The sequence below is a fragment of the Phoenix dactylifera genome, chromosome 5 (assembly GCF_009389715.1).
Source record: "Phoenix dactylifera cultivar Barhee BC4 chromosome 5, palm_55x_up_171113_PBpolish2nd_filt_p, whole genome shotgun sequence".
NCBI lineage: Eukaryota > Viridiplantae > Streptophyta > Magnoliopsida > Arecales > Arecaceae > Phoenix > Phoenix dactylifera.
Window position 1 is genome coordinate 2,725,165 of NC_052396.1, and position 25,427 is coordinate 2,750,591.

General features: G+C 39.1%; 4 protein-coding genes across 15 annotated transcripts in view; 2 read left to right on the forward strand and 2 right to left on the reverse strand.

Moving 5' to 3' along the window:
* Positions 1 to 1,014: 1,014 nt before the first annotated feature.
* On the reverse strand, positions 1,015 to 12,650 carry LOC103704600. Its single transcript, XM_008787952.4, has 5 exons — positions 12,181 to 12,650; positions 11,309 to 11,710; positions 7,234 to 7,326; positions 3,472 to 3,611; positions 1,015 to 1,807 (listed from the first exon to the last, which is right to left on the reverse strand). Exons 1-5 carry the CDS (start codon positions 12,568 to 12,570, stop codon positions 1,369 to 1,371), a joined length of 1,464 nt encoding a protein of 487 aa, XP_008786174.2. The 5' UTR covers positions 12,571 to 12,650; the 3' UTR covers positions 1,015 to 1,368.
* Positions 12,651 to 14,127: 1,477 nt separating this feature from the next.
* LOC103704601 (peptide methionine sulfoxide reductase A4, chloroplastic-like) lies at positions 14,128 to 19,073 on the forward strand. The gene is made up of 2 exons (XM_008787953.4): positions 14,128 to 14,673; positions 18,552 to 19,073. Exons 1-2 carry the CDS (start codon positions 14,308 to 14,310, stop codon positions 18,801 to 18,803), a joined length of 618 nt encoding a protein of 205 aa, XP_008786175.2. The 5' UTR covers positions 14,128 to 14,307; the 3' UTR covers positions 18,804 to 19,073.
* A 1,193-nt stretch (positions 19,074 to 20,266) lies between these two features.
* Positions 20,267 to 23,174, reverse strand: LOC103704602 (nucleoside diphosphate kinase B). The gene is made up of 4 exons (XM_008787954.4): positions 22,896 to 23,174; positions 22,649 to 22,697; positions 22,315 to 22,546; positions 20,267 to 20,614 (listed from the first exon to the last, which is right to left on the reverse strand). The coding sequence occupies exons 1-4, from the start codon at positions 22,944 to 22,946 to the stop codon at positions 20,500 to 20,502; spliced, it is 447 nt and encodes a 148-aa protein (XP_008786176.1). The 5' UTR covers positions 22,947 to 23,174; the 3' UTR covers positions 20,267 to 20,499.
* A 231-nt stretch (positions 23,175 to 23,405) lies between these two features.
* LOC103704603 (dol-P-Man:Man(7)GlcNAc(2)-PP-Dol alpha-1,6-mannosyltransferase) overlaps positions 23,406 to 25,427 on the forward strand; it is a 35,466-nt gene continuing 33,444 nt past the window's right edge. For 4 of the 12 annotated variants that reach the window (XR_005511912.1, XR_003385127.2, XR_003385129.2 and 1 more), the window contains exons 1-2: positions 23,407 to 23,609; positions 23,715 to 23,800. Coding sequence is in view for 4 of the 12 variants with exons in the window: in XM_039126505.1 (XP_038982433.1) it covers positions 23,552 to 23,609; positions 23,715 to 23,800 (144 nt within the window). In the remaining 8 variants the exon portion in view is untranslated. Of the gene's footprint in view, positions 23,610 to 23,714; positions 23,801 to 25,427 lie in introns of those variants that run through there. The other 8 variants (XR_005511910.1, XR_005511911.1, XR_003385130.2 and 5 more) reach the window with 6 other exon arrangements.

Here is a 25,427-nt window from a genome sequence, read left to right on the forward strand (position 1 = left end):
TAATAGTTAATTTTTTTGCACATTAATCAATAAATTGTAACAACAGACGAGTAGAAATGCTCATCATTAATGTGAGTATCCAAAAATTTTGTAGTGATGTCTTGTTGAAAAAACTCTCAGTGATTGTAACTAATAGGAGGCTTCGATAGCAAAATTTTATTACACAATAAGAACTTGATGGTCAAGCATATTAATATAAGTATCATTAATATATGTTATATATTAAGCAATAAATTTAAATGATAAATGAGCGCGCTAATACTAATATCATTAATACCAGTGTTCACATAGCTTCCTTTTTAGATATAAGCTGGCATGCAACCCATCATGTGTAAGATATAGTTTTTACACACTTACCCGATGTAAACGTATTGTCTTATATCCCGTATCTCTCTAGGCAAAAATTAGCTAGGGCCTACCATGCAACATTCATATATGTTCTCGAATTGTGCTCACGTGACTCGATCCCTGCTTTGCTAGAGAATTAGAATGCTCAGGTCCCTGTCTTCACTCGACCACTCATTTCCATCTCCCATAAAAAAATTTATGCTGCTGTACAATGCATCAGGTGCTTCGCTGAAATGTCAACTCCCTAGATCACTCTTCACACAACCTCCAACTCCCAGGACTCATAAACTTTCCTATGTTAACGTACAATCCACAGTTAGATCATTTTCTTACATAACACGAAAACAAAAAAAAACAAACAAGATGTCTATTTTTTGGTATCCACACAAAAAGTGATATAAATACCAATGACAAAAAGCAATCTATGTTAGCTATTATGGTCTTTATAACCTGTTTGGAGAATATACCACAATAAAATTCGAACCTATCAATAACAATTGGTACCCATCATTAATACAATATCTATATGGCTTCAAGATCTCTTTTTGGAGGATATACCACAATGAAATTCCAAACCAAATAGATCAATTCATGCCCACCATTAATATGGTATCCACATATTATATATATATATATATATATAGTAAATAATAGAACAGATGCCACTGTTTTCTATAGACCACCACTATGGAAAGATAACCATATTAATGGTCTAACAACTTCATAGGAACCAGACAAGGCCATTGCTGTGCCGGTAGAATTACTAATTCTGCTTGGGTCGGAAGTCAGCCCTTATGCAAGCAAAACAATAATCCACGAAAATGGCCATTTACAAATCCAGCGTGTATGGGGACCTTCCATCATCATGGTTTTATAACATTTTCTTCTTTTTTGGTGTCTCACTTGACATTTATCATACACATGAATACAGACAACCAGAAGATACTCGAAGAGCTTGATTTTCTTCTAAAAAAGGGTCAAAAAAGGATTTTAAAAAAAGAAGAAGAAAATAAAAGAAAGTTACCCATGAAGTGGATTCGTCCACCTTCTCTTAACCTCAGATTTCCACCTGACCTCCTTGAGCTTGCCATCCATCCCATAATCTCTCTCCATCGCAAGGTTGATCCCTTCATCTGAGTACCACCCAACACCTATACAAAGGATGCCCTCTTTGTTCACATCAACATACCCAGTGACACCACCTGGAAGCCAAAGGACAGTTACATCCTGCATGTCGAGCATCTCTTCCTCGCCGAAGTAAACAGAGCTATCTGGCAAGCTCCTCTTCTTTATGGTCTCTGTGCACAAATACACGTAAGGCAGCCCACTTTCTTCAGCTGCTGATTCCTCATTATAAATTGGTGTGGCACTCACTTCGAATACCTTCCAAGAACCTGTCAGTTCTGATGGTTGGGTTCGTTTTCTTTGCGAGACAGGTTTTAAGTCGAACTGCACATCGCTGTACCAAAAAACAATGAGATTGCCATCATAACGAATCCCTCTTGTACCATTACATCAATATTCAAACAAAATCCAAAAGTGTAAGCAAATTTCTATACTACTCCTACCTGTTGTCTTGGGACCAATTTTTGTGACAACATGGTGGAAGAAAATAAATTAAATCTTTGACAAGGCAAACTAGAGATATTCTTCAGATATTCTTTCTCAACACATTATGAGATGATATCAATTAATCATATCTCTAATTAGAATAAATCATCGATGCAACTATGGATAGAATAAATGAGCATTAGGTCATGAATTTTTAGTGCCACTGGAAAGAAAGATATATAGCATGTCAATGAAATAATTTTATTCATGAAGGTCCGAGCCTGCTTGTAAAGTCTCTTGCTGGTTATAGAGATCTCGGCTTGAATCCTGCCAGCATTTTTTTTTCTTGATGGTAGTGGGGTGGTTGGGGTTGCCAGAGGGTATTAGGGAGCTACCTCCTCTTGTGTAGGCCATTGTATATGGGACTCTTTCCAACCCTCCAAAAAAAAGGTATTTTATCACGAGTCATCAGCTAAGTAATATGAACTGAGTATCTTATGGAGAGTATGAAGGCATTTAAAAAAGGACATCAATCATATTGTTACGGAAATTTTTCTGTCAGAGATATAAAAAGAGATTGGTACAACTTTAAAAATGGAAGCAAGGCTTTGAAAGGATGCATGCATTCATCATTGGATACCAGAATTCAAATCTCAATGATGAGTTACTTTAGTGCAGCTAAATTGATACAGCCAAGTTATTAATAACCATCAAACAGATAGTGAGACAGCAAAATTAACAGCCATTTAGTATCCATAAGATTTTTCGTGAGATGATGTTTAGAACCCATTCATGGCAGTACATGCAGCCTTAGGAAGTTGGATGTCTATTAGAAGATTCAATAGATATCCAATTATGTAATTTATATGCTAACTCCAAGGACACTAACTTGTAAATTCAATTCCAGATTGTGGATTTCTCATACTAGCAATTACTCTTTCCTTTTAAATTCTTGATGTATGCTGCGGAGGCATCAATGATCATAACATGCAAAAGCCAATGCTTTTGACAAGTCTCTTATTTTCCAGTGGGATAGTTCGGAATTTCATAATAAGGTGGTTATACCATCAAAAGTGCAGAACAAGGCTATCTATAAGTGTTAATAATTCCCATTAACTAGAAGAATTGTATAATGTGAGATTCAACGAGTTAAGCAAAAGCATTCCTCCTCAAGGTTTAGTGCATATTCAAGAACACATTTAAAATTTTACATAAACATGCCCTCATGTTTTCGGCTTGTACGAAATAAAATACATCTGGTGATGGTCATGGTATCCCTCTTCAGTTAAAACCAAGAAAGCACAAGATTTAAATTCTTATTTAACAGGTAGAAGAAATATTTTAGTTTACAGCTTACTACTTAATTATCATTATCATTTTTTTGCTATTTTCTTAACTGATTCCATACTAGCAAATGAGCAATATGAAAGGGTGGGAGCGTAGAGTTAATAATCTTATATGTTGGATGTTGGACTGGCCTAGTTTGGGAAAACAGTCATATAATGATAAGGATGGTAGATTGCTATTTCCAGAATACAGTAAAGGATTGTGATTAAAAAAGTATAAACTTACTTCCCATCATTGAGATTAACTGGGCTGACCCACTGTTCTTCATAAACAGCAACCCTTATTATTTGTGTATTGGATCCCCCTTCACTGAATTCAATAGTGTGCACAATACGCAGTCTCTTGTGGCATCCTTTCACTAAACACTGAGCAATAAAAACATGCAAGACACTTGATATTGATCCATTGTACAATGATTGATTCAGAAGAAGAATAATCATTCATATTAGATATTGGGAAACGAAAAAAATTTGGAAATGACAATATAGAAGGTTTAAGAGAATAGCAATCAACAATAACATATAAGCTTTGATACTGTTCTGGTGATAAGTAAAAAAGACAAGCCACCAAAGTTTCTAGATGGGCACTAATGAGTCTTTAAGGTTAACTTTATTAAGGTGATAAGATCCAAGGAAAATTCCATACGAGGGAGAGAGATACGTAGACAAGGAATGGGTGAACATATTGATTTATTTGTAGACATCAAATCTGACAGCCACAAGGTTCCCTAAATTCCATCCATCCACCCACCATGAGTCATCAAACCAGCAAGACACTTCTACAGGTGTGATATAATACCTGACTGGATGGGATTACTTCATAAGGTTATTATGGCCTACAGATCTGGGGTTCACATAGAACATCTATGTGTGCATTCTGAAGACAGCATTGTCTAGAAGTGAGAGGAAGAGTATATTAAGCTTCTAAATCACATAACATTACATCACTATAACCAACAAACCTTGTCCTAACATTGCCACTTGTTCCTATTAAAAGCTAAATCCTCTGTGGAACAAGCTAAAATATGCATAAGGTTTCATAATGCTAAATTCATTTTATCCCTCCTTTTGCCATACACTACTGTCATCACTATAACCACCAGATCTACTCATGTCGTCTATCAACAATGTCATCTACTAATAACAACCATTGACACTGCACCAGTATGGTTATCTATTTATTTATTTTGAGTTCAAAAGTCATACTATTGTCCAACTGGGTGAATGGTTGTGCAATGAAAAAACATAAAATCATTAAAATTATGGGTCTGGAAGTTCCTAATTTGAGTTCCACCGATCAACTTAATTATTTTAGCTTCGAATTTTCTCCTTTGACCAGTAAAACATGTAAAAAAATCTCAATAGTGTGAAATTTTAAATCAAGAGAAATAGTATAATTATGCTTGTCCAAACATAGCCTAAGTAAACATTAGTTATTAGTTTATAATAAATGTATAGTCAGATAGGTTGAGTTAGTCACTAGTTACACCACAAATGGAAACCACCACATGTTACTTCTCATCCTTGGCATGGCTACCTCCAAGGCTTCAACAACACACACTAGAAAAGTTCTTTTTTTTTTTTCAGAAATAACATAACCTAGAATAAATGTAACTCATTTGCATATCATTATATCATATATTGTCTTGAAAGTTATCAAATATATGTTCTATCTTTTAAGTTTCATGGAATGTAGTTTTAGTAAAATTTGAAATAGAGATAAAGATGGAGTCTAAATTAAGGATCACAGAGTTACTAATCGTTTTTGATATTTAAGATTGATTATTCATAAGGAAGGAGCGATCAAATAGGATGTTCCATAGGACTAAAATAGGTTGGACAAAATGGAAAAGTGCAACTAGGATATTTATGAAACTATAGGATACTTGGCAGTTTGAAGCAAAAATTTTATATAACAGCCATATGACTAGGTATATTCTATAGTACAAATTGTTGAGCAGCTAGAAAACAACATATACACAAGATGAGTGTGGTCAAAATGAGAATGTTGAAATGCATGTGTGGTGATACAAGAAAAGATGGAATAAGAAATGAAATCATTTGTAAAAGGTGGAGGTAGCATCAATTGACGACAAATCGAGGGAAGAACGATTTAAACGGTTTGGACATGTATAATATAAGCCAAGAAATGTACCAGTATGAAGGAACGATTTGATACATGTAGAAGTAATGAAGAAGGGTAGAAGTAGACTGAAAATCATGTGGGATGAAGGAGCAAGGAATGTCTCGGTATCTCAAAATATTTTAGAAAGTAATACCCTAAATTGACCAAAATGGAGGAAAAGGAGTATGAGGCCAACCCCAACTAGTTTGGGATTTTGAGTTGAGTTGTATTTTCTATTTTAAGTTGACAATTATCATGTTTATGTTCTTATAATCTCCGTGCTTTCCCTCCTAGCATACATCACCTACCACCAGCACCGTAATGACCAAGTCTTCTTATATCATCAATTAACATTATCATCTACAAACAACAACAACAGCTGATCTTTTCCAAATATCAGCAGTTAGGTTTATCTATGGCAAGCATAGAATGAAGGAGGAAAAAGCCAGATGTTAGTATAGGCACTCCGAAAATGGAAAGTCATCAATATTGCTGCAAATACTTCTCATTCTTATTACTGCTCCCTTCTAGGCTCCTTATATTCCAAATCACATGTTCACTATACTATATCATATACTTCTTTAAGTCAGCAAATCATCATGTGTATATTCTTTTCTTGCCTCTTATGATTTCTATTGTTTGCCTAAGCAAGGAGAACCTTGATTTCAACAATTCTAGCATAAAGTCAAACTGATTCACAGAGATAAGTGCCATTTCTATTCATGTTTGCTCCATCATCCTCCCATAAAAAAAATTATAATGCGGCTGATGTGTTATGTTAACCTACACTAGGTTTGGTCTCAAATCTAAGCACAATATTTTCCAATTATTTGGCAATTTTTACAGTGCCATGACCCCAGTAAACAATCAGGCTTATAAAATTCCTTTAAAAGAACTATCTGCCAATCTCATTAATCAAGCTAATTAACCACCAAATAGTTCATAAACCATATAAGTTCAGGTGGTATTTCAGGCATAACTAGAAAGCAATTGTTCTTTATAAATTAATGCAAAAGAGAATGGTGGAAGTGATAAGTGTTAATCATCAAATTCACATAAACCTGTGTTTGATGACAGATAAAACTTTCAAAAGCAGACTCTCCCACTAAATTAAATAATTATATATTGCTGTACACTCTGAGGATATTTGAAGGTAACTGATTCAAATTCATAGATCAGATGCAGACAGTAAGTTTAGTGAACAAGCATCTACTAAGTCAATATTGCACATCTGGAAAGACATGCATCCATTCCTTTTATCTATCAATTTATGCATTCGCTCATTTTATCTACCTATCCATCTCTTGGACCCTATCCTGTCCAACCAACCCCTCCCCCAGAGAAAGAAACAAGAAAAGAAAAGGAAGAAAAAAACTCCAGTTCCCCCCAACCCTTCTCCAACAAAACACAACTCAACCACCAAAAGCAGCAGTTAAGCCTGAATTTAGGATTTAGCACCCCATGATTCAGCAAACTTGACTAAAAACAAGAAGGTGATCCACATGTATATGCAATTGCAAAACATGTGGAAAGACCAATATGAATGAACTTTCTTAAAATTTATTTCACTAAACAGCTAACCCCAACAATAAATCTGCAGCACATCACATGCATTTATATTGACAACTGGTTGGCCCAAGTGTGCATCGATGTCTGCGACAACAACTGAATACTTACAGCATCAGTGAGAAATATTCACAATGCATGCCCACAAAATTAAGAGATATTCAGCATAAAATATTATCCCTGAGAGGGTAAGAAATTAAAAAACTAAGGGTCAATGGGTCAGATCATAGAACATTTCTAAACAAACAAAAATTACTTTAATAATGTGAGCAAGATAAGGGCAGCAATGGAACTTACCTGTTCAAACTTAAAAGTTGGAGAAACATAGTACTTAGATTCATCATATTCTCCAACTGGTATCTCCACTGGACCTCTAGAATAAGATCCGTCCTGCAAGATGACAAAAAAAGTAAATGACAATAAAATGATGCGCAGTAAACCAACAAAAATACGTAGAAAATAAGGAAATAGCCAAAACCATAATAAGATAAAATTTCTATAGAATTAGAATAAGTACACATCATGGAAGGCACATAATTCAAAAAACCATGGTGACATCTTCTAGGACTAGAACTTACATAATACTATACAAGAAAAATATCAGTACAAAACAATACAGAATTGTCTATAACTGAGAACAAATATTGGTGAAATAGAATGGTGAGAAGATGTCCTCAAACATGCACAGTCCCACATCCTAGCCTTGGTCAAGACCCAAACTCTTCCAAAATCATCTTCTATTATTTCATTTCATCTTCAAAAATCTTTTTGTGTCTTAACTCCTTGGTCCTAGAAAGAACAGAAGGGAGAACCCACGGCTCTAGATCATCTTCAAGCTAATCAATTATTCTTTTCCAAAGTAACAAAGATTGTTTTCAAAGACCAGTAAAGGAGTGCCAAAAATCACACATTCTCACACAAATGAAATGTGAATATCTACAGTGATTGAGAAAATGAGGCATCTCTTCTCCACGCTTGCAATGGTTGAAGTACCAATATGTAAACAGTAAAGTATATACTGATATGGCATGTTACCATACTAAAACATGGTATGCCTCATGGTGCAAACACCTTAGAAACCAGGTAATGTACCATGTGTTGGTGCGAACTGGCACCGAGTGGTGTACCTGTACATTATCAGCACAATAGTACTCCCTTTCACTCTCTCCCCCCATTCCCCAAATCCAACATTCAGTCCCTTCCCGCTTTGCCTCATCTTGCAATGATCAACCCCAGTCCCCCTCTGTACATTTTCTTATCCTTTTGTGAACATTTAACCTTCCTGCATCTCATCTTCATATCAGTTTTCTTGCTTTCTCCGCATAACATACATTGCACCTGACAATAGACTTGCGTATGCATCTACATGTGAGTGTATTTTGCATGGATGTGTCCTCCTAGCTTTTTTTTTTGGAGATGAGGTGTGAAAACATCAGGGACACTTCCAAAGTTGGCTCTCATATCAGCATAATCCTAAGTCCCCCAGATCAACAATCTAATTATTGGTCCAAATAAGACCATGCTAAATAATATGAATCTGCCACATGGTCACTCACCACCATAACATATATGTTATGCATCAAGCCATAATGGTCTATATTTAGCATATTGCAGCAATACACTATGATATAAGTCAGTAGCCTGTTAGCTAAACTTGTCATGAATTATCTATTTCCCAATTAGCAATAACAAAATAAGTATTAGTTAGTTCTGCTTTAAAGATGCTATCCATTTGTTTGAAATTTTTAATCCTAAATCATGTTTGATTATGTCAGCTTGTGGGTCAGGTTGCTTCATACAATGTAATACTAGTGTCAAAATTGAATTCATGGCTAACATGTTTAAATGAGACCTAGGAGTAGGACACTACATATGTTTGTTTGTTCAAATTTGTCATGGTCAAAACATGTATAGTTCTCATAAAAAAGCAATAAAAGCAGTCACGTCCCTTATAAATGTAACATAATGTGCATTCATCTATGTTTGATACTGTTGCATATGTTCCCATGCACATGCATGCTGAGTGTCTTCATTGTACAACATGGTAAAATGTGTATACCTTGCTTACCCCTGGCTATCGTGGTCATGATACACAATACTTTGATACTTTTCTTTAATTAGGGAAAACACAATAAGATCACCTCAAGTTTACCTCTTTGACATCACGACACCCCCTATCTTTAAAATGTCTCAAAGTGGTCCTCCAAATTACTTTTTCATTGCAATCTATCCCTTCAGTCCATCTCCCTTGTAGGTCACCTACAAATGACCAAAATGCCCCTACTAATATAAAAATAGGAGTAATCAAACGGTTTCCCAAAGTTCTTGTATCACTTTTGCAACAACACCGGCCGATCTGATATGATGTTGCCATGTCCATCCACCACAAACTCCGCCTACCTCGGCTGCACTGCACACGCACATGTACTCTAAGCTTGAACTCTCCCCCACTCCATCATCATGCTCCACTTGTCCCTCTACCCTAACCAAGGTCTGCTTAGCTATGCCGAACTGGACCAGTTGGTTATCGGCATGGTTCGTTTTCTCACTTCGAAATGGAGAGAGATGGAGAAAGAGAGAGAATGAGAGAGAAGGAGAGGTCAAGGGAGGCAAGGAAGTTGCAGCAGGTGCAATAGCAGGTGAGGATTCTGGTGTAGGTGATCACATTAGGGGCCATTCCGACCAAGGCATTTTGCCAAGCACTTGAAGGGCACTATCAATATTACCAAGCTTGATGAGGATGCTGGAGGAGTAGACACAGAGGACAATGCCAAAGTAGAAGTGACAGCAAAGAAAGAGGGCTAAAGCGAGAGGAAGCGACAATTCTAGATCATAGAGCTAACGAGGGCATTGAATGAGTGGATGGAGGTGCGGACATGAAGAAGGGGATGGAAAGGAAGGTGTGAAGGACAGTGAGGGAGTAGACACAAACGAGGGTGATGAAGGCACCCTTGCCAAGAGCACAAGAGAGGGGGATGACAGCAAGGACGGGGGGGGGAGGAGGTGGAAGGCACGGGCAAGGGTGAGGTTGACAAGGGCATGGTAGGTGAGGTAGGAGGGGGAGAAGTTGGGGTGAAGAGGGCAATGAAGCATCAAGAGATGGAGGAAGGGGCCAAGGGCAAACTGGAGGGGTAACAGTGTAGTAGGCGAGGCCGACGACAAGGTCGATGGCAAGATCAACAGCGACTGATGGAATAAGTGTAGTAGGCGAGGCCGACAACAAGATCAACGGCAAGATCACAGTGACTGATGGAATAAGAGATTCAAGCATTGTTTCCTACTTCCCATTCTCCACCTTTACTGCACCAAGGATATTTTCAGAAATTAAAAAAAAAAAATTCGGGACTCACGTGATGGTCACCTGACTATTTTACTGAAGCTGGTTAACAGAGATTAATGGAAGGAATAGATTGCAACAAAAAGGTTAGACTTTTTTCATGATAGCAAGACATAATGTCAGAAAGGTAAACTTACAAAGGTCTTACTGCATATTACCCTTTAGATTTATGACTTAAGGTGAAAGGTTGGCACATGGCTATCTTCTTGCTATCATGTGACCTCTCGGAAATCTTACAAAAACCTTGATAATAACACCATCCTGACCCTCGCTGCTGGCAACCCCCAAGAATTAGCCGACAACCTTATTGAGCAAATCAACTGATTTCTTCAACCACATGTTGTGAAAAGCTAAAGATCCTAAAAGCAAATTTTAACTGCACCAACAATTGCGTGGCCAACCTATGTGACATGCTCATCCAGAAGCCTACAGCAATAATTCTATGCTCATCTATAAATTTCTGCTTCCGAGTTATTCCGAACAACTATCTCAAAATCAACTCCAAAATATTCATGTTAATAGCCTTCTTATTGCTCAATGGTTTAACTCACACAACATAATTGGCTATATTCATCTAATATAGCCTCTTGTCATGTGTTGAAGTTTGAAGCCCTGCAACCATCAACTTTGATAACTAGTTCCAGCCCAATAAATACTCTTACTAATATTGATTTACTTAGTCAATGTATTTTATTCCACCTATGACTCATGCAATAAAGGATAAAAAATCTGCAACAATAAATAAGTGTTAAAAAGCAAATACCTTGGTAGACGATGAGCATTAAGCATGCAAATCTAGGAAGCAAAATTGAAACAGTTACAAATTTATTGTGCTTATCACATTCCTAGAAATTGGTATCAGTATCATAATTCATGATTCCAAATCATTGCAGAGCAGAAAAGTTAGACAATGAAAATCCGTATTCACTGGTAGGTAACATAGTAAAATATCTAGCCAGTGACAGTCATCAAATGTTTAAAACGATATGGACAATTATTTAAGACATTTTCAAAGAGTAAGAGAGCAAATCCTACCTCAAAGAATACAAGACCTGGCTCCATGACCATTACATCTTCTTCCAACAATTCACACTTATCAAAGTTGAAGGACTCATAACTCGGAAAATCATAAGTAGCAGGGACAGAGTGTCTGTCTCTTTCATGATCTCTTTCAGCTCCTATGACATGTTGGTGTGTTTCTCCGAGAGGGTTCAAAGGCACCCAATTCGACTTTCTTACGATCTGAGAACAAGGGCCCTCAAGCGGAACCTTCTCGATGCGGGAAAGAGTATAGGCGTCATAAAGACTTTCATTTTGAAGTCCTATTCCAATCGGCTCAATCTCAGCAGTGAATGGTGAAAACACTGCTCCAACACCCTTCCATATGCCACTGACACTACTGGCAAAGGTATCCCATGCTGGTTTGATAACAGGTTCCTTTAGAGAGACGAGGGAAAAGAAGACATCAGAATTCATATAATTCATATGAAAGGCGGCCCAAAAACCCATAATTCATAATCGAGCAGATATCAAAATTTGGATATCTGCATTTAGCTATCAGAAACAAACAAATGGCTAGTTATTAGTTACATCACAGAGCAAAAAATAAAAAAAGCACGTCAGAATACAGCAAGTCAAAAGGGAATCAAAACAGATAAGCTAATATTCATTGAGCAAATCAAGAATTAGAAATCAAACTCGAAGCAATTTTTTTTTTCCTTTGAAAGTGAAACTTGAAGCAAATGGAAAAGGTACAACCACAGAACAAGCAAAAAATAATAAATAAAACAAATAAAACCCGAAGCTACATCAATTCAAAAGGCGATTCAAATTTCCCAGGATTCAATCTTCTTGATATTCCAATTGCGATTATGCAATGTTTTGAATGGGATAAAGAGCTGCAGTACCTGAGTCTGGAGAACGGTCTCGATCTCTATCAGCATGGCGCCGGAGACCAAAACCCTAGAATCGCGTCCCCTCTTCCCAGCGGACCTCACCCTCCTTGCCTTCCTCCTCCTCCTCCTGAGCGCCCCCGCCTTCTCCTCCGCGGCGGCCCTCGCTGCGAGCTCGTTGTCGACGCTCCACACATTCTCCTTCTTCTTCGCCTGGACCACATCCGCTCTCCCCCTCCGCGGGCGCTGCCGGCCATCGGAGGGACCGCAGGAGACGCTGAGGGCAGTGGAAACCCTAGCTGGCGGGAGGAGAGGGGGAGGGTGGAGAGGAGGGCGGAGGCGGAACCGTAGAAAGGAGCGGGGGAGGCTGAGATTACCGCAGGCGTCGACGCAGTGGAGCCGCATGCTGAGGCGAGAGGAAGAAATAGAAGGTAGCAAGGGCTTGCTGTTTAGGAAGAAATAGAGGACGCTCGAAGTCTTTTTTTTCCCTCACATTTTACTTTAGAAGGTTTAGCCCGTCTATTCGAATGAGAACATGCCCACGTATCTGTTCAAAATTAATATAAGTTGTTTGAATTATCGTAAAATATAAATATTTACCCGTTTCCAAGTTTAAGATTCCACATCAACACGCCAGGAGAAGCAACAAAATATTTCTCCCGTTATCGAAACTAGAGACTCCAATTTGTTTGCAGTCTTTGTATCAAATGTGTTGAGCAAAACTGATAAAATATCTTTATATTAATATACATATCTTTTCTTTTCGGGATGTATAATTGTTTATGGAGGCCGTGGAATTTTTGAAGTTATTACATGGAGCATCCTTTTTTGATTTTTTGGTAACTATTACATGGATCATCAATGTTGCTGAGTTAAGACCCATGTTTCAATTATTATAACATCCATACCAATTTATTATTCCAAAATAGATGGTATCAACCTCCAAGAGTTATCTACTATGGAGGTATATCTACTCCTTTATACTATTCAAACGATCCCTTGCGGTGCATGATTACTTTTCTTCGAATGATTTTCCTTTTTTACACTATTTTATTATAAAGCTATACTATATATGTCTGACATGGCACATTATTTTGGTATCAGATCTTGTATCGACATCATTTTGTAACCATGTCAGTATGGCCGGTACAAAAAATAGGTTAGCAACAATATTTAAGTATTCATATTTAGCATATTTTTATTTTTTAATATTTTCAAAAAAAATAAAAATGGTGATGCAATTTGAGATCCAGATATATGTAAGTTATAACTATATGGATAGCCGTTTTTATTAAAAAAAAGAGAAAAGAAAAAAAAAAAAAAAGCTTGAGTAGAAGGTAGGCCGGAATGCAGACCAGAACGAGGATGGGCCTTACAACATATTGTGTCGATGTGCGCGCAGTGCGGCCCGATCAAATCTCGCCCGGCCTACGAACAACAACAACGGGCCCAAGAAATATAAAATTTTGGCATCAATTTAATATTGAATTGATTTAGCAGTTCCTGGTGACCCTACCGAACCCAGTTAATACCTCTCCAGTTTTATTCTTCGCTGAACGTCCGAAAGTTCAACTCTTTTACTCGGTCTTCGAGTAAAAGATTTCAGCGATTGTTAATATACGCACTAAAACAGCACTCCTCATTCGATTAGCACGTCGTACAGCCTAATGTGAACATTTGTTTATTATTCGATTAACCTTGCCCACGAAGCATGCATTACGTTTGCGGAAGCAGCTGTTTGCTGTTCCATCATTCCACACAAAATCCACATCGTTTCTTTCTTGGTAACTATCATATCGACGACGTGGCCCAGTCTACTTCTCTCCCAAACGCGGCATGAATACACCTACCACCGGTAACTCAAACCCCAAACCCCAAATTCCAAGCCTACCTCGTCCTCTCCCGAGCCCTCGCGGTCTTACTTACCCCGCCGAGTTGACTTCGCCCTCACGCAACCCGGAAGCCAACATGCCCTCCGTCTTTAAGTCTTAACCTCACCTCCTCCGCTGGCTTCCCTTATCTCCAGTCTCTCCCGCTCGCCAAGAATCGTGCCCGGGAAACCCCCTATCTTGCTTGAAAATTTCGAGTCCTCAATCCTATTTCCCGTGTTCTCCTCCGTCTCCCCCTTCGTGGACGCGGCCGATGAGTTGGCTGGGGAAGCTCGGGTTAGGGTTCGGGAGCCGCGGGGGGCTCTCGACGGAGGCGTCGTCGGCGATCGCGCAGGGGCCGGACGAGGACGTGCCGGCTCCGGAGCAGGAATTCGCGCAGTTCGGGGCGGGGTGCTTCTGGGGCGTGGAGCTCGCGTTCCAGAGGGTGCCTGGGGTGACCAAGACCGAGGTCGGATACAGCCAGGGGAACCTGCACGAGGTCACCTACGAGGATGTCTGCACCGGGGCCACCAACCACTCCGAGGTCGTCCGGGTCCAGTATGATCCCCGGGAGTGCAAGTACGAGGACCTGCTCGGGGTGTTCTGGGGGCGCCATGACCCCACCACCCTCAATCGTCAGGTAAAGTTTGGATCTTGGATGGGTTTAATTGGTGAAAGATCGATTGTTAATGGTCTGATAGGTTCTTTTATTTTTAATCCGTGCTAATAAAAATTCGATTTTACCGAAGATCCGAAAGGTTTATTGCCCTATGACTGACTTCTTTTTACTTGGAGTGCTAAGAACTGAAGTACGAAATAATGGATGGTTGTCATCCCATTCATGGTTTCCTTTTTAACTTGTATACACTAATATTTACTTCTACTTTTGAGAATATGTGTGTGTGTGTGTGTGTGTGAGAGAGAGAGAGAGAGAGAGAGAGAGAGAGAGAGAGAGAGACATCTAATGAAGTGTCGAATGCTTATTAGAGGTGGTGCTCTGTAAAGATGTTGCCTCCGTGACATTGCATCATAACATATAGAAGATAATTGATAGGAAACAGATCTGCAACCAAACAGCTCAAATACCTTGCATCCATTCTTTGCATCTTTTCTATTTCTTTCTTCTTGCTCTGTTGTTATTGTTATATCCAAAAGTTGATTAACTATTGCTGCACAAAAACTTGACCCAAGTTTTCATTTTCTCATGATGCATACTCCAATAGTTGCCCCTATTGTTGTTTTTTATATAAACTGGCAATCTACACCAAGCCGACTTTTGTTTGGTACAATTTAATACCCTCCGTTGGTCGACTATCAGCAATCCTGATATCATCCACTAGAAAACAAAATTCGGGCAACTTAGAATTATTTTCTGTCAAGGCAAGCGATATTCTTAAATTTTCAATATTTTGTAGAAAGTGACTCCTCTAATAACTATGGTCTTAAGCGCTAGACTATATTATGCGAAATCTTCTATTTTTGCAAGCTGCCTTTTTAGAAGCTTGGCAAATTTTAAATAGGAAAAAAAATTGTTGAACTTTCTATTGCATCGTAAGAAGAGAGGAGGCTAATATTCCCAAGGATAAGTCTATGCGGCGCTTTGGAATCATGTCGAGAAAGCTGGATGGAGAATCTATTCGACTGCTAGTTTCTCTTATCATCCAAAACTTCTGCTACATTTGAGGCTACCTATTGTAGGACCAGGTTTGCATTGCTCTCCAATCTTTGGCAAGATCCAACTATTGCTTGAAGACCCATGTTCGGCTCAAAGCTTCAAAGGCTGCCGAGGCACCAATATCCTTTAGGGAGATAGAATTGCAGGTCCAAACTCCCTAGGCTGGAGATATACCTCACCTACAGGTTTGCTTGTCTAGATAAACTGAAAAAGAAAGTTATACAGAATTAAAACTACTTGGGTGTGGGAAATTAAATCTAAACTAAAGGGTGAAGAAGGACAAATTGCATGACCACTAACTCAGAGTGTTGTGGGGAAGGAACAGGGCGAGAGTTTCCCTTTGTTCCATTATAAAACCCTTGAGGAAAACCAAGTTATTCTATGCCTATAACTAAATGCTGAATTAAACTGTGCAGAAAGCTAAAGGACAAAGGCATAGAATTTCTTGAACATGTTGATGCCTTGGCTGAACCTCTTGAAGCACTTTCAAGCCTTTTTCAGTCTCCAACCCAAGCGCACCCCCCCCCCCCCCCCCCCCCCCCCCCTTCTTCCCAAAAAAAGGGAGGAAGAAATCTTAGTTTTCAGCTGCCTTAAGTAGGCAAGCGTTAGTCTCTTTGCAAAATGTGATTGTGTGAGCTAGCTAGGGCCTACTTGTTGAGACTACTTGATGGTTATGGCCTCTAGGGGGATGGGGGCTTATATAGTGCTACTGTGGGAGGCTGCACTCGAGCATATCCAATATGGAACCAATGAAAATGTAGTAATATGGAACCAACGGAAAAATAGTAAAATTGTGTCAAATCATGTGAAAAAGACCTAAGGATAAACTTTAGGGAGTTTGATGCAAGTAGAAAAAGTAGTAAAATTGTGCCAAATCATGTGAAAAAGACCTAAGGATAAACTTTAGGGAGTTTGATGCAAGTGAAGCTCGAATCCTAATCTGTTTATAGGGTTTGTGCCCTCAGATCTATATTGGCAGTAGGTGAGATGCTGTCTGATGGCTAGAGGACCATAATCAGATTGGACCAGGCTTTTATAGGTCATCATGTTCCATAAGATGGCATCATAACTCCTGTTGAAAGTGTACTGGCAATGGTGTTACCACCTTTAGTTTTCTCTAGTGGGCTTGGACCAAGTCACCCAAAATAATGGATGCAATAGTGCAATCCTTGCATGGTATTGGTTCTCTTTAATAACATTAATGCCCAGGGTGTTGTTATTAGAGGTACCTGGCCTCTCTTTGGAGTGTCAAAATCTGGGGTCTTTACACCCATGTCTCTAATTCATGCATCGCTTCTTAGCGGTCATTGTTAATCTCACATTCCCTAAATAAGGAATCTTGCTACCCTGTTTTGGGAAGAAGGTCCGGTGGTGGCCGGGCCTAGGTGATCCACGACAAGCCGTCGACAGCAGGCAGCAACCAACGGTAGCTGCGGCGGCCAACGAGGAAGGAAAATCTTGGTTTAGCCTGAACAGAGGAAGGAAAAAAAACATCTTTGTTAGCTTCGATCGGAGGAACGGGGGAAGGGCTTACCGGCAGGTAGTGGAGATGGAGGTTCTTGGCCAAGGGGTTCGGTCCGGCGGGCTAGCGGCGACAGCATTCGAAACAAGGGGAAGGAGAAAAACAGGGCCGTCGGGAGTCTAGAGAGGAGAGAAAAGGACTTCGGTGGCGGCGCTTGGCCAAGGCGGCACCCCAGTCATCAGAGAAGGAGGAGGAGAAGGTGCTCGGTGGTGGTCTGATGCAGGAGAAGAGGGGGATTTATAGGGAGTTTTCGAACGGATAAGCTCGGGAGTGAGGGGATAAGCTCACGGCCGTTGCTCCACTGCGATTTTTGTGGAGTTGGCCACGATTCCGTGGCCTGATCTCTTCGAGGAAGACCTCTGTTCTGGTTCTTCCTTTGGCATTGGACTGAAGTCGGTTGGGCTTGTCGACTTCAGTCCAATATGGTCCATTCCGGGCTTGATCTCATAGTTTGTGCCTAGAGGTAGGTACCAGATAATTTGTCTTCTGTTGTTGAAAAGATTTTGATGTCTCCTAAGGGGGAAGAGGTATTTTGTTTGTGTGCTAACATCGCCAATGCATATATCAAATCTGGAACGAATGTTTGCAGTCAGTTAATGTAAAAATAGAAAATAATTGATTGGTACATGGTATTCTATTTTTCTAATAATAATGTCTTGTGTTATCTGGCGTTCTATGTTGTTTGTACTAACAATTAACCTTTTCATGAAGATCTGATTTTTCTTTTCTTTTTTTATGGGTAATACAAGCATATTTGATGGAATCATGGGTTGCATTATGTCTAGTTTAGCACATGTCATTCATGGCAACTCAAGTGTTGTAGTTACAATCAAGAAGTGGATGTATTGAATAGAAGGGCTGCTACTTGGTGTGTCGTAGGAATTATGTAATCATGTTGAAGATTTTTTTTCAATATGGAAGCTTCGAAGCTGTTATTGGTTCATTTGGTTCAATATGGAAAAAAATCAAATGGAAAGCAGATTCCTATCGACCTGGGTGCATGAGGTTTCTTCAACAATGCCTTGCATTTTGTGGTCGTGTACTTCTTTTTACAACACAACAGAGTGAAGTCGTGGAAGTTTACCCTGGTCTGAAGTGTAAACCTGTACCTGTCTGATGTTGTTTACATAAGAGCTGCCAATCCAAGGACTTTATATATGATAATATTATATTTATTATAATAATTTTGTTGGTGGAGTTTTCAGATGAGAGATTAGTTGCAAATATTAGTTAGCTTAAGGGTTGCTTGCACCTAATGTTCTTGTCTTACCAACATATTCGATCCAGTTGGATAACTTCTGCCCTTGATGTCTGTATGCAGGCAAATGATGTTGGTACCCAGTACCGGTCTGGAATATATTTTTATACACCAGAGCAGGAAAAGGCCGCCAAGGAATCTCTTGAGAACCACCAGAAGGTCATGAATAGGAAGATTGTGACAGAAATCCTTCCTGCAAAAAAATTCTACAGGGCCGAGGAGTACCATCAGCAGTACCTGGAGAAAGGTGGGCGCTTTGGTTTTAAACAGTCAGGAGCCAAAGGCTGTAATGACCCTATTCGCTGCTATGGTTAAAAATAAAGGAACCACGAACACCGTTTGCCGCTGCAATACCTGGTCGTTTTGACTAGTTAGATCTATTAAAGTTTTATGTTTCGTATGTAATGTACCTGAGTCTATGGATTGTGTCCTCGTGATGCATTTAGTTTTTGAACACATACGGCTTGTATTTATCCATGCGCATTCTTATGGTCTCGGATGTTACTGTTTGTATAGCATGATTCCACATTTGAGTATGCAGCATGATTCCATACTGAGATGCCACCTTGGAAGGTTGTGGATCAATATCTAGTTTGTCATTACAAAATTGTCTGATGGTTGTTTGAGTTGCTGATTCAGGAGTTCCAATCAATTCTTCAGGGATATGTACTGACTTTAGCTTTGTTGGGCCAACTGTGGTACTGACTGTCCTAGCAAAAAAAGAAACTGTGGTACTGCCCCATCGGTTCTCTTCCAAATCCTTAAATAGGGTTATTTCTCCCTTAGAATTCGTCTCGGTTTCCATCAGTCTCATACTACCTTTTTTTCCTGCTAATATAACGATCCTGTGCTTGTCCTCGATGGGACTTTCCAGCTGAACAGCCACAAAAACGTTAAAGCTATGAGTTCTTTACCGCTCGAAGCATTCTGAATGCCCAAGGTTGATGTTATAAATGCCTTCAACCAAGTCAGCAGAAAACCTCGAGCTTTGACGCCATCTCGGAATCTTTTTGTTGGAGGGAAGTTTATTTATAGTCAGTGCTCTGAAGGAGGGAGCATTTTTCACCAAAAAAAAAGAGAGGAGTGAGCGTGTGTAAAATGAGACTCGTAACAGTATACAAGGAAGTTGTGTTATAATGGTAGAAAATGGTGGTTCTATATTTATCACCTCAACCAGATGCAATCCATTGGCACAGTAATGTAGACTCAAAGGTGATCATGCTTGTCAGCTTGTCACAGCTCAGGACGTGACCCAGAAAAAACTAGCTAAAATATATTGTTTGAATTTTTTTCAGGCGTAATATAAATATTCAAAATTTATTTAATAATAATTAATATAGGACTAAATATATGCTCATACGAATCCTCACATACTCTTTCCATTTAAACTCGCCAATCTATAGTCACCTTAATGAGCCCATGATGCAATATCTCCTGACCCATATGGGGCTGATACCATTTATTACAACTTAGAACTTCATAAAAAAAAAAGACTATTTGAAATATATTATTTAAATTTTTTGGTTTTATATAAATACCAAAGATCTACCTAGCACAAAATAAATAGACACGGATCCTTACAATGCTAATTTATTAGGCCTTAATATTCAAAAGCTTAATAAATTAATAACGTTGTCAAGAGAGCAACGTTTATTCTGGATCCATCTTGAGCATTCATGCTTCATAACTCGGCATAGATGTTCGAATCCCTATCAGATGATGCCTCCACTTTGGTAACTTATTGCTGAATGCCACCAAATCTTTTAATAGAAAACCAATGAGATAAGCAGCAGGCCAGCATGTTATAAATAATAAGCATGCATATTAAAATGACAATCACGCAATGCACCAATATGATGAGTTCAATACGCATCCAGATTTTGAAATCCACGCTTCGACCAGTAACAGGGACTGATAAAAGCTTAAAGTCAAAACTGAAATTCCATCAACTGGAAATTAAAATATACAACTAGACCCTGAATTTTTTTGCAAACTAAGCAGCCGCCGTCATCTACTCATAAATCCAAGGGTGGAGGTTGCTCTCCCAGTTTGCGATGCCTTCAGGGAACCACAAAGCAATCTCCTTCCTTGCACTCTCAATTGAGTCACTCCCATGAATAACATTCCTGTACCAGAATATATGATCCCTATGTCAGATAGCTTTTATAGACCGAGATATAAAAATTGTAAGAATATAAATCAATAAGCATTTACGTTAGAAAAGAAAACACCATATAAAGATAGAGTGCATAGTTGACGGGAAACTTCCTAGTACAGTGTTTGGAAACATGCATTGTCGCTGCTTCTCATAACATCCAAGGAAAAGAAACTATTTCCAAACTGCAGTATCTTATCACCAAATGCCAACTGCAACCTCTTTGCATAAGCATCGATTAAATTACGAAGAAGCATTTTTAATATAGTCCTACAAAGTGTAGCGACATATAACAGTATAATAGTTATAGTACTCCTAGGGTTCGCAACCTGTGGGTAGCGTTGGCTAAAATTTTCAGACGCCAACTTGACTATAGCAACAGCCAGAAGGTGTAGCAAACACGAAATGTACTAGCTCAAAAACCACAATGTGCACCAAAATGGATCAATGTAAAATGTAGTTAATAGCAACATACAAACTGTTCTGCAAATGGATAAATGCAGGTAATATCTTGGTACCTAGCAGATCAATATGTGTAACTTTGAGGGACTCCGTACAATTATTCTCATATTACAACTTAAGAACTAATAATTGTTATATAAAATGGGAAAGAACATAAAAGATGAGGTCAGCAAATTTAGAGATGTCATTAAAAATCCTTGAAAAAACTGAATAAGCATCATGGAAAGCATACTGCAACATACATGGTTGGTGCAGGAACGAGAGAAAATAAGAGATTTCCAAACATACAGAAGCTATCATTTCCTTTTACACCATCTATTCCTTTCTTCTCCTTCAGTCATCTAGCTTCAAAGCTATAGAGAACACAATACGTAATCACGATACGGGAGGTATACAGGAGTGAGATCATGACAAGATGAGATGATGGGTCTTGTAATGATGCAATAAAGAGATGCCCAAAATGTGCAAAATGTCCATGATGGGGGAAAAAAAACCTTCCCGCTCTCTTCCTAATCTTAAGCACAGCTCTAGATATAAAAGAAACATGCGACAAGGTGCGTCTCCAAGTGCTTTAAGCAGTACCTATCAAGCAGCATTAACCAGGAGGCAGACAATATTTTTTAGGAGTCAAGCCATACCCATGGTGAAATTTACCTCATTACGGCCAATCATACAATAATTACATAAGTTAACCATATTCAAGCTCCCATGCACCATTAACACTCTCGAGAAACAAGAATAGATACAAGCTTCTATTGTGACACAAGAAATACCAGAACCACCCGTACAAGGTTACCTACATATGCAAATTGGATAATCAGACTGCATATAAGCAATGGAAGATTTACATGACCAATAATACTGACACCACACCACCTTGCAGATGAAAACACTAACCAGAATAGAATTGTTGTCAAAAATATCACATCATAATGCTCCATAAAACAAAATTCAATATATTAAATACATGATATTTATAATATATAACCAACTGTTATGAACTGCTAATCTGAAGGAAACCAAACTTAATTTAAATCAAGAATCAATAAACAACATAGCTATCTAAGTTATCATAACCCTGATGCTAACCTATTATCATCATGGATTACCCCTAAAAGAGAAAACCATACGGTTCCTATATTATTGTGCTTTCTAGCAGACTGTGATATGGATTGAAGTTGATTGAATTGTAAAAGAACAAATGGTCACCTGCCGATCTCAATGGCGAAATCGCCACGGATGGTGCCCGGGGCAGACTCTGCAGGGTTGGTGGCCCCGATGATCTTGCGGCCGGTCACGACCACATTCTTTCCCTCCCACACCATCGCGACCACAGGGCCGGATATGATGTACTCCACCAGCCCAGGAAAGAAGGGCTTCGAGGAGAGATCGGCATAGTGCTTCTCAGCAAAGGAGCGCTCCACGGCCATAAGCTTCAAGCCTAAAACAAGAAACCCAACGCATCAAGATTCAACCTTTCTCCTTTAAACAACCAAAAACACACTAAACAAAATAGCTATAAAAAAATCTCATGAAAAATTACCTTTCAGATAGAAACCCTTCTTCTCAAATCGGCTAATGATCTCACCAACCTGATCAACAAATTATATATACAAATTGACCAAAAAAGTTCTTTTCTATGAACGCAACAAGGAAAAGACCGTTCAATCCGATACCATAATCGATGAGGTGGATAAAATCGGAACTTTTCTACCAGCACTTGCACATCTAAATACGAGAAAAATAAGCAAAAAAAATCGGGCAGAAGAGATCAAAAGGGGAATCGTTACCAGTCCTCGCTGGACGCCATCGGGCTTGATCATGATAAAGGTCTGCTCCATATCCGAATCCTTTCGTTTCCCCTGCGACGGCGCTCAAAAGAACAAGAGCCCTCCGCTAGTCTACTTGGGAAATGGAAAGCGGAAGGCTGTGAAGGAGCGAGAAAAAACCCCCAGACCCCCACCTGGCCGGCATCGCGGGCAATTATATTACGACAACATTCCTTGGATTCCAATCCAGCGGTCGAGACAGCCTGGTAGAATGGGCCGCCGGATCCCATTGCATGAAACTCTATAATGGTTATCATTATTTTATTTTTTGATACAGCTATCATTATTTTATAAATGTACTTGGTTGAAGCCGGTTGCATGAAGAGTCTACAATGGTTACCATTATTTTAGTTAAAATTATGATTTTTTTCACGATGGTATTTTAAAGAGAATACAAACGCAAGTAACGGCCGTCAGTAGCCCGTTATAACGGCCGTTTAGTATATAACAATAAAGTTATAACGCCTGGGCCTGGCACCACGACGACCGTGCGCTCACCGGCGGATTCGACGGCACGCGGTCCTGCTTTATAAATAGGGAGAGGCGGCGAGCCGAGCGAAGGGAAGAGAGAAAGCGAGAGAGCGGGGGTAGGGTTTTAGGGTCTTGGGCCTGGGTCGATGGCGACGACGAAACCGGCCTCGAATGAGAAATCGTCCGGATTTTTTCGTGACTACGGTCAGCCTTCTTTCACTTTCTTGAATCCATATCCGTCTGGATCGATCGATCGATCGATCGTTCCCATTAGGGTTGGTTGCTGAGCGGCGTGTGAATTTGTTGCAGGCTGGGATGTGATGCTAGGAACCATCGCTGCCTTATATGTAATCATGGTTCCCTACACCAAGGTTGAAGAGAGTTTCAACGTTCAGGCACGTTTCCGAACCCTTGATTTCCGTTCTCAGATTTTATCTTTCTATCGATAGTGTAGCATAGAGATTCCTATGTGAGATCCGAACGCATTGTGGTGCAATAGAATGACGACGAACGCTTTCTTTCGCAAATCCACGGGTTGGGCTGGGGTGGGGGGCGGGGGTGAGGAAAGCCTCTTTTGTTTCTTGTCCTCACTTACGCCAAGGGCAAGAAAATCTGGTATCTGATCCATAGTTGTTCCACTTTAAGGCTCATTGGATACCGATCGTTTCCTTTTTCTATTCTAAACCTAATCAACTCTTCAGTCGATATTAACTGTTCAAATAAGTGAGAACTGAGAACAATTTGACATCAATAAAGAAACAATTTCTCTATAGATTTTTTAGGTATTCTAAGAAAAACCCTCATTAGTGGTGATCAGCTATTTCTTGATACTGCTCATGGGGATGCATTTGCAAGGGAAAAATCAAGAAGTCATACGGACTTCTGCAAAGTAGCTTCTGTGCAGTCAAGCCATCAACCACTGATGTTGCCGTTTCCTTGAGAACCCATAGACGGCAAAACTCTCTTAATATCCTTCTCCAAATCTGTGCTTGTTCCAGATAATATGAACTTATCGAAGATTTATCGATAGTTGATTGGTGTAAATACTTCTGTTCGATTGTTTTTTCCTGAAATAAGTGAGACCACTGTTCTTGAACTGCAACCTAGTTCCATCATTTGTTCTCTTGTTAAACCATCAAAATCCCACACAATAACTTGACAAAATGGGAGAAACAAGAAAACATCCATAAAGACTTCCTATACACTGTTAAACAAGACACTGGGCCAACAGTCTTTTTGCATATCTGTCCTTCGGGAGGAAATACCAGTTTTAATCATAACTAGCTTTGTGTTAGAGACAAGTAAATGTATTTCCTACAAGGGAAAATTAATGAAATAATGCTTTTTATCAGAATCTAAAAGTTGAAATATTAACTAATTCGTATCTTTTACTTGTCCTAAACTTTGTGCATAATTTGCTTATATTGCTTCCCCTTTTAAATATCTTTTTTAATGTCAAATAAACCATCCACATCCTTTTTGAAAGAAAGGCTCGAAGTTTCTTTGTTTGCTAATAATTTTACAGTGTTGTTTTTTTTAGTACATGAATTAGAATTGTAGATTGCAAATCCACCTTTAATCATCATTATTTTGGCATGCGATTTGAAGATGAATATTCCAACTGGTGCTTGTATTTGTTCGTTCATCAGTTTTTCAAGTGATCCATTTGTGGAATGCAGTGCTTTTTTTTTCTCAGAAAAAAAAAATGATGCAAAACCAATGAGTTCAGGGTCCATTGGTACAATATGATGTCAGTAGAAAAGCAGTTGCTTAAATCCTCATAGATTCTTTTATGTCTGTTCTGCTGCTGTAGTTGAGTCTTCTTACAGTATATCTGATGTATTTGTTCGCATGTGCTATTTCCTTCCTTTTTATGAACCTTTCATCGGTAATAGGGTTCTATTGTACTTCCCTGACTGCTGCTATTGGCAAGGTTGTCTCTATCTGTTCCCCACCTCTTTCCTTACTAATGAAACAACATTTTTAACTATTTAGCTTTTGTGTACATATCCTCCTCTATCG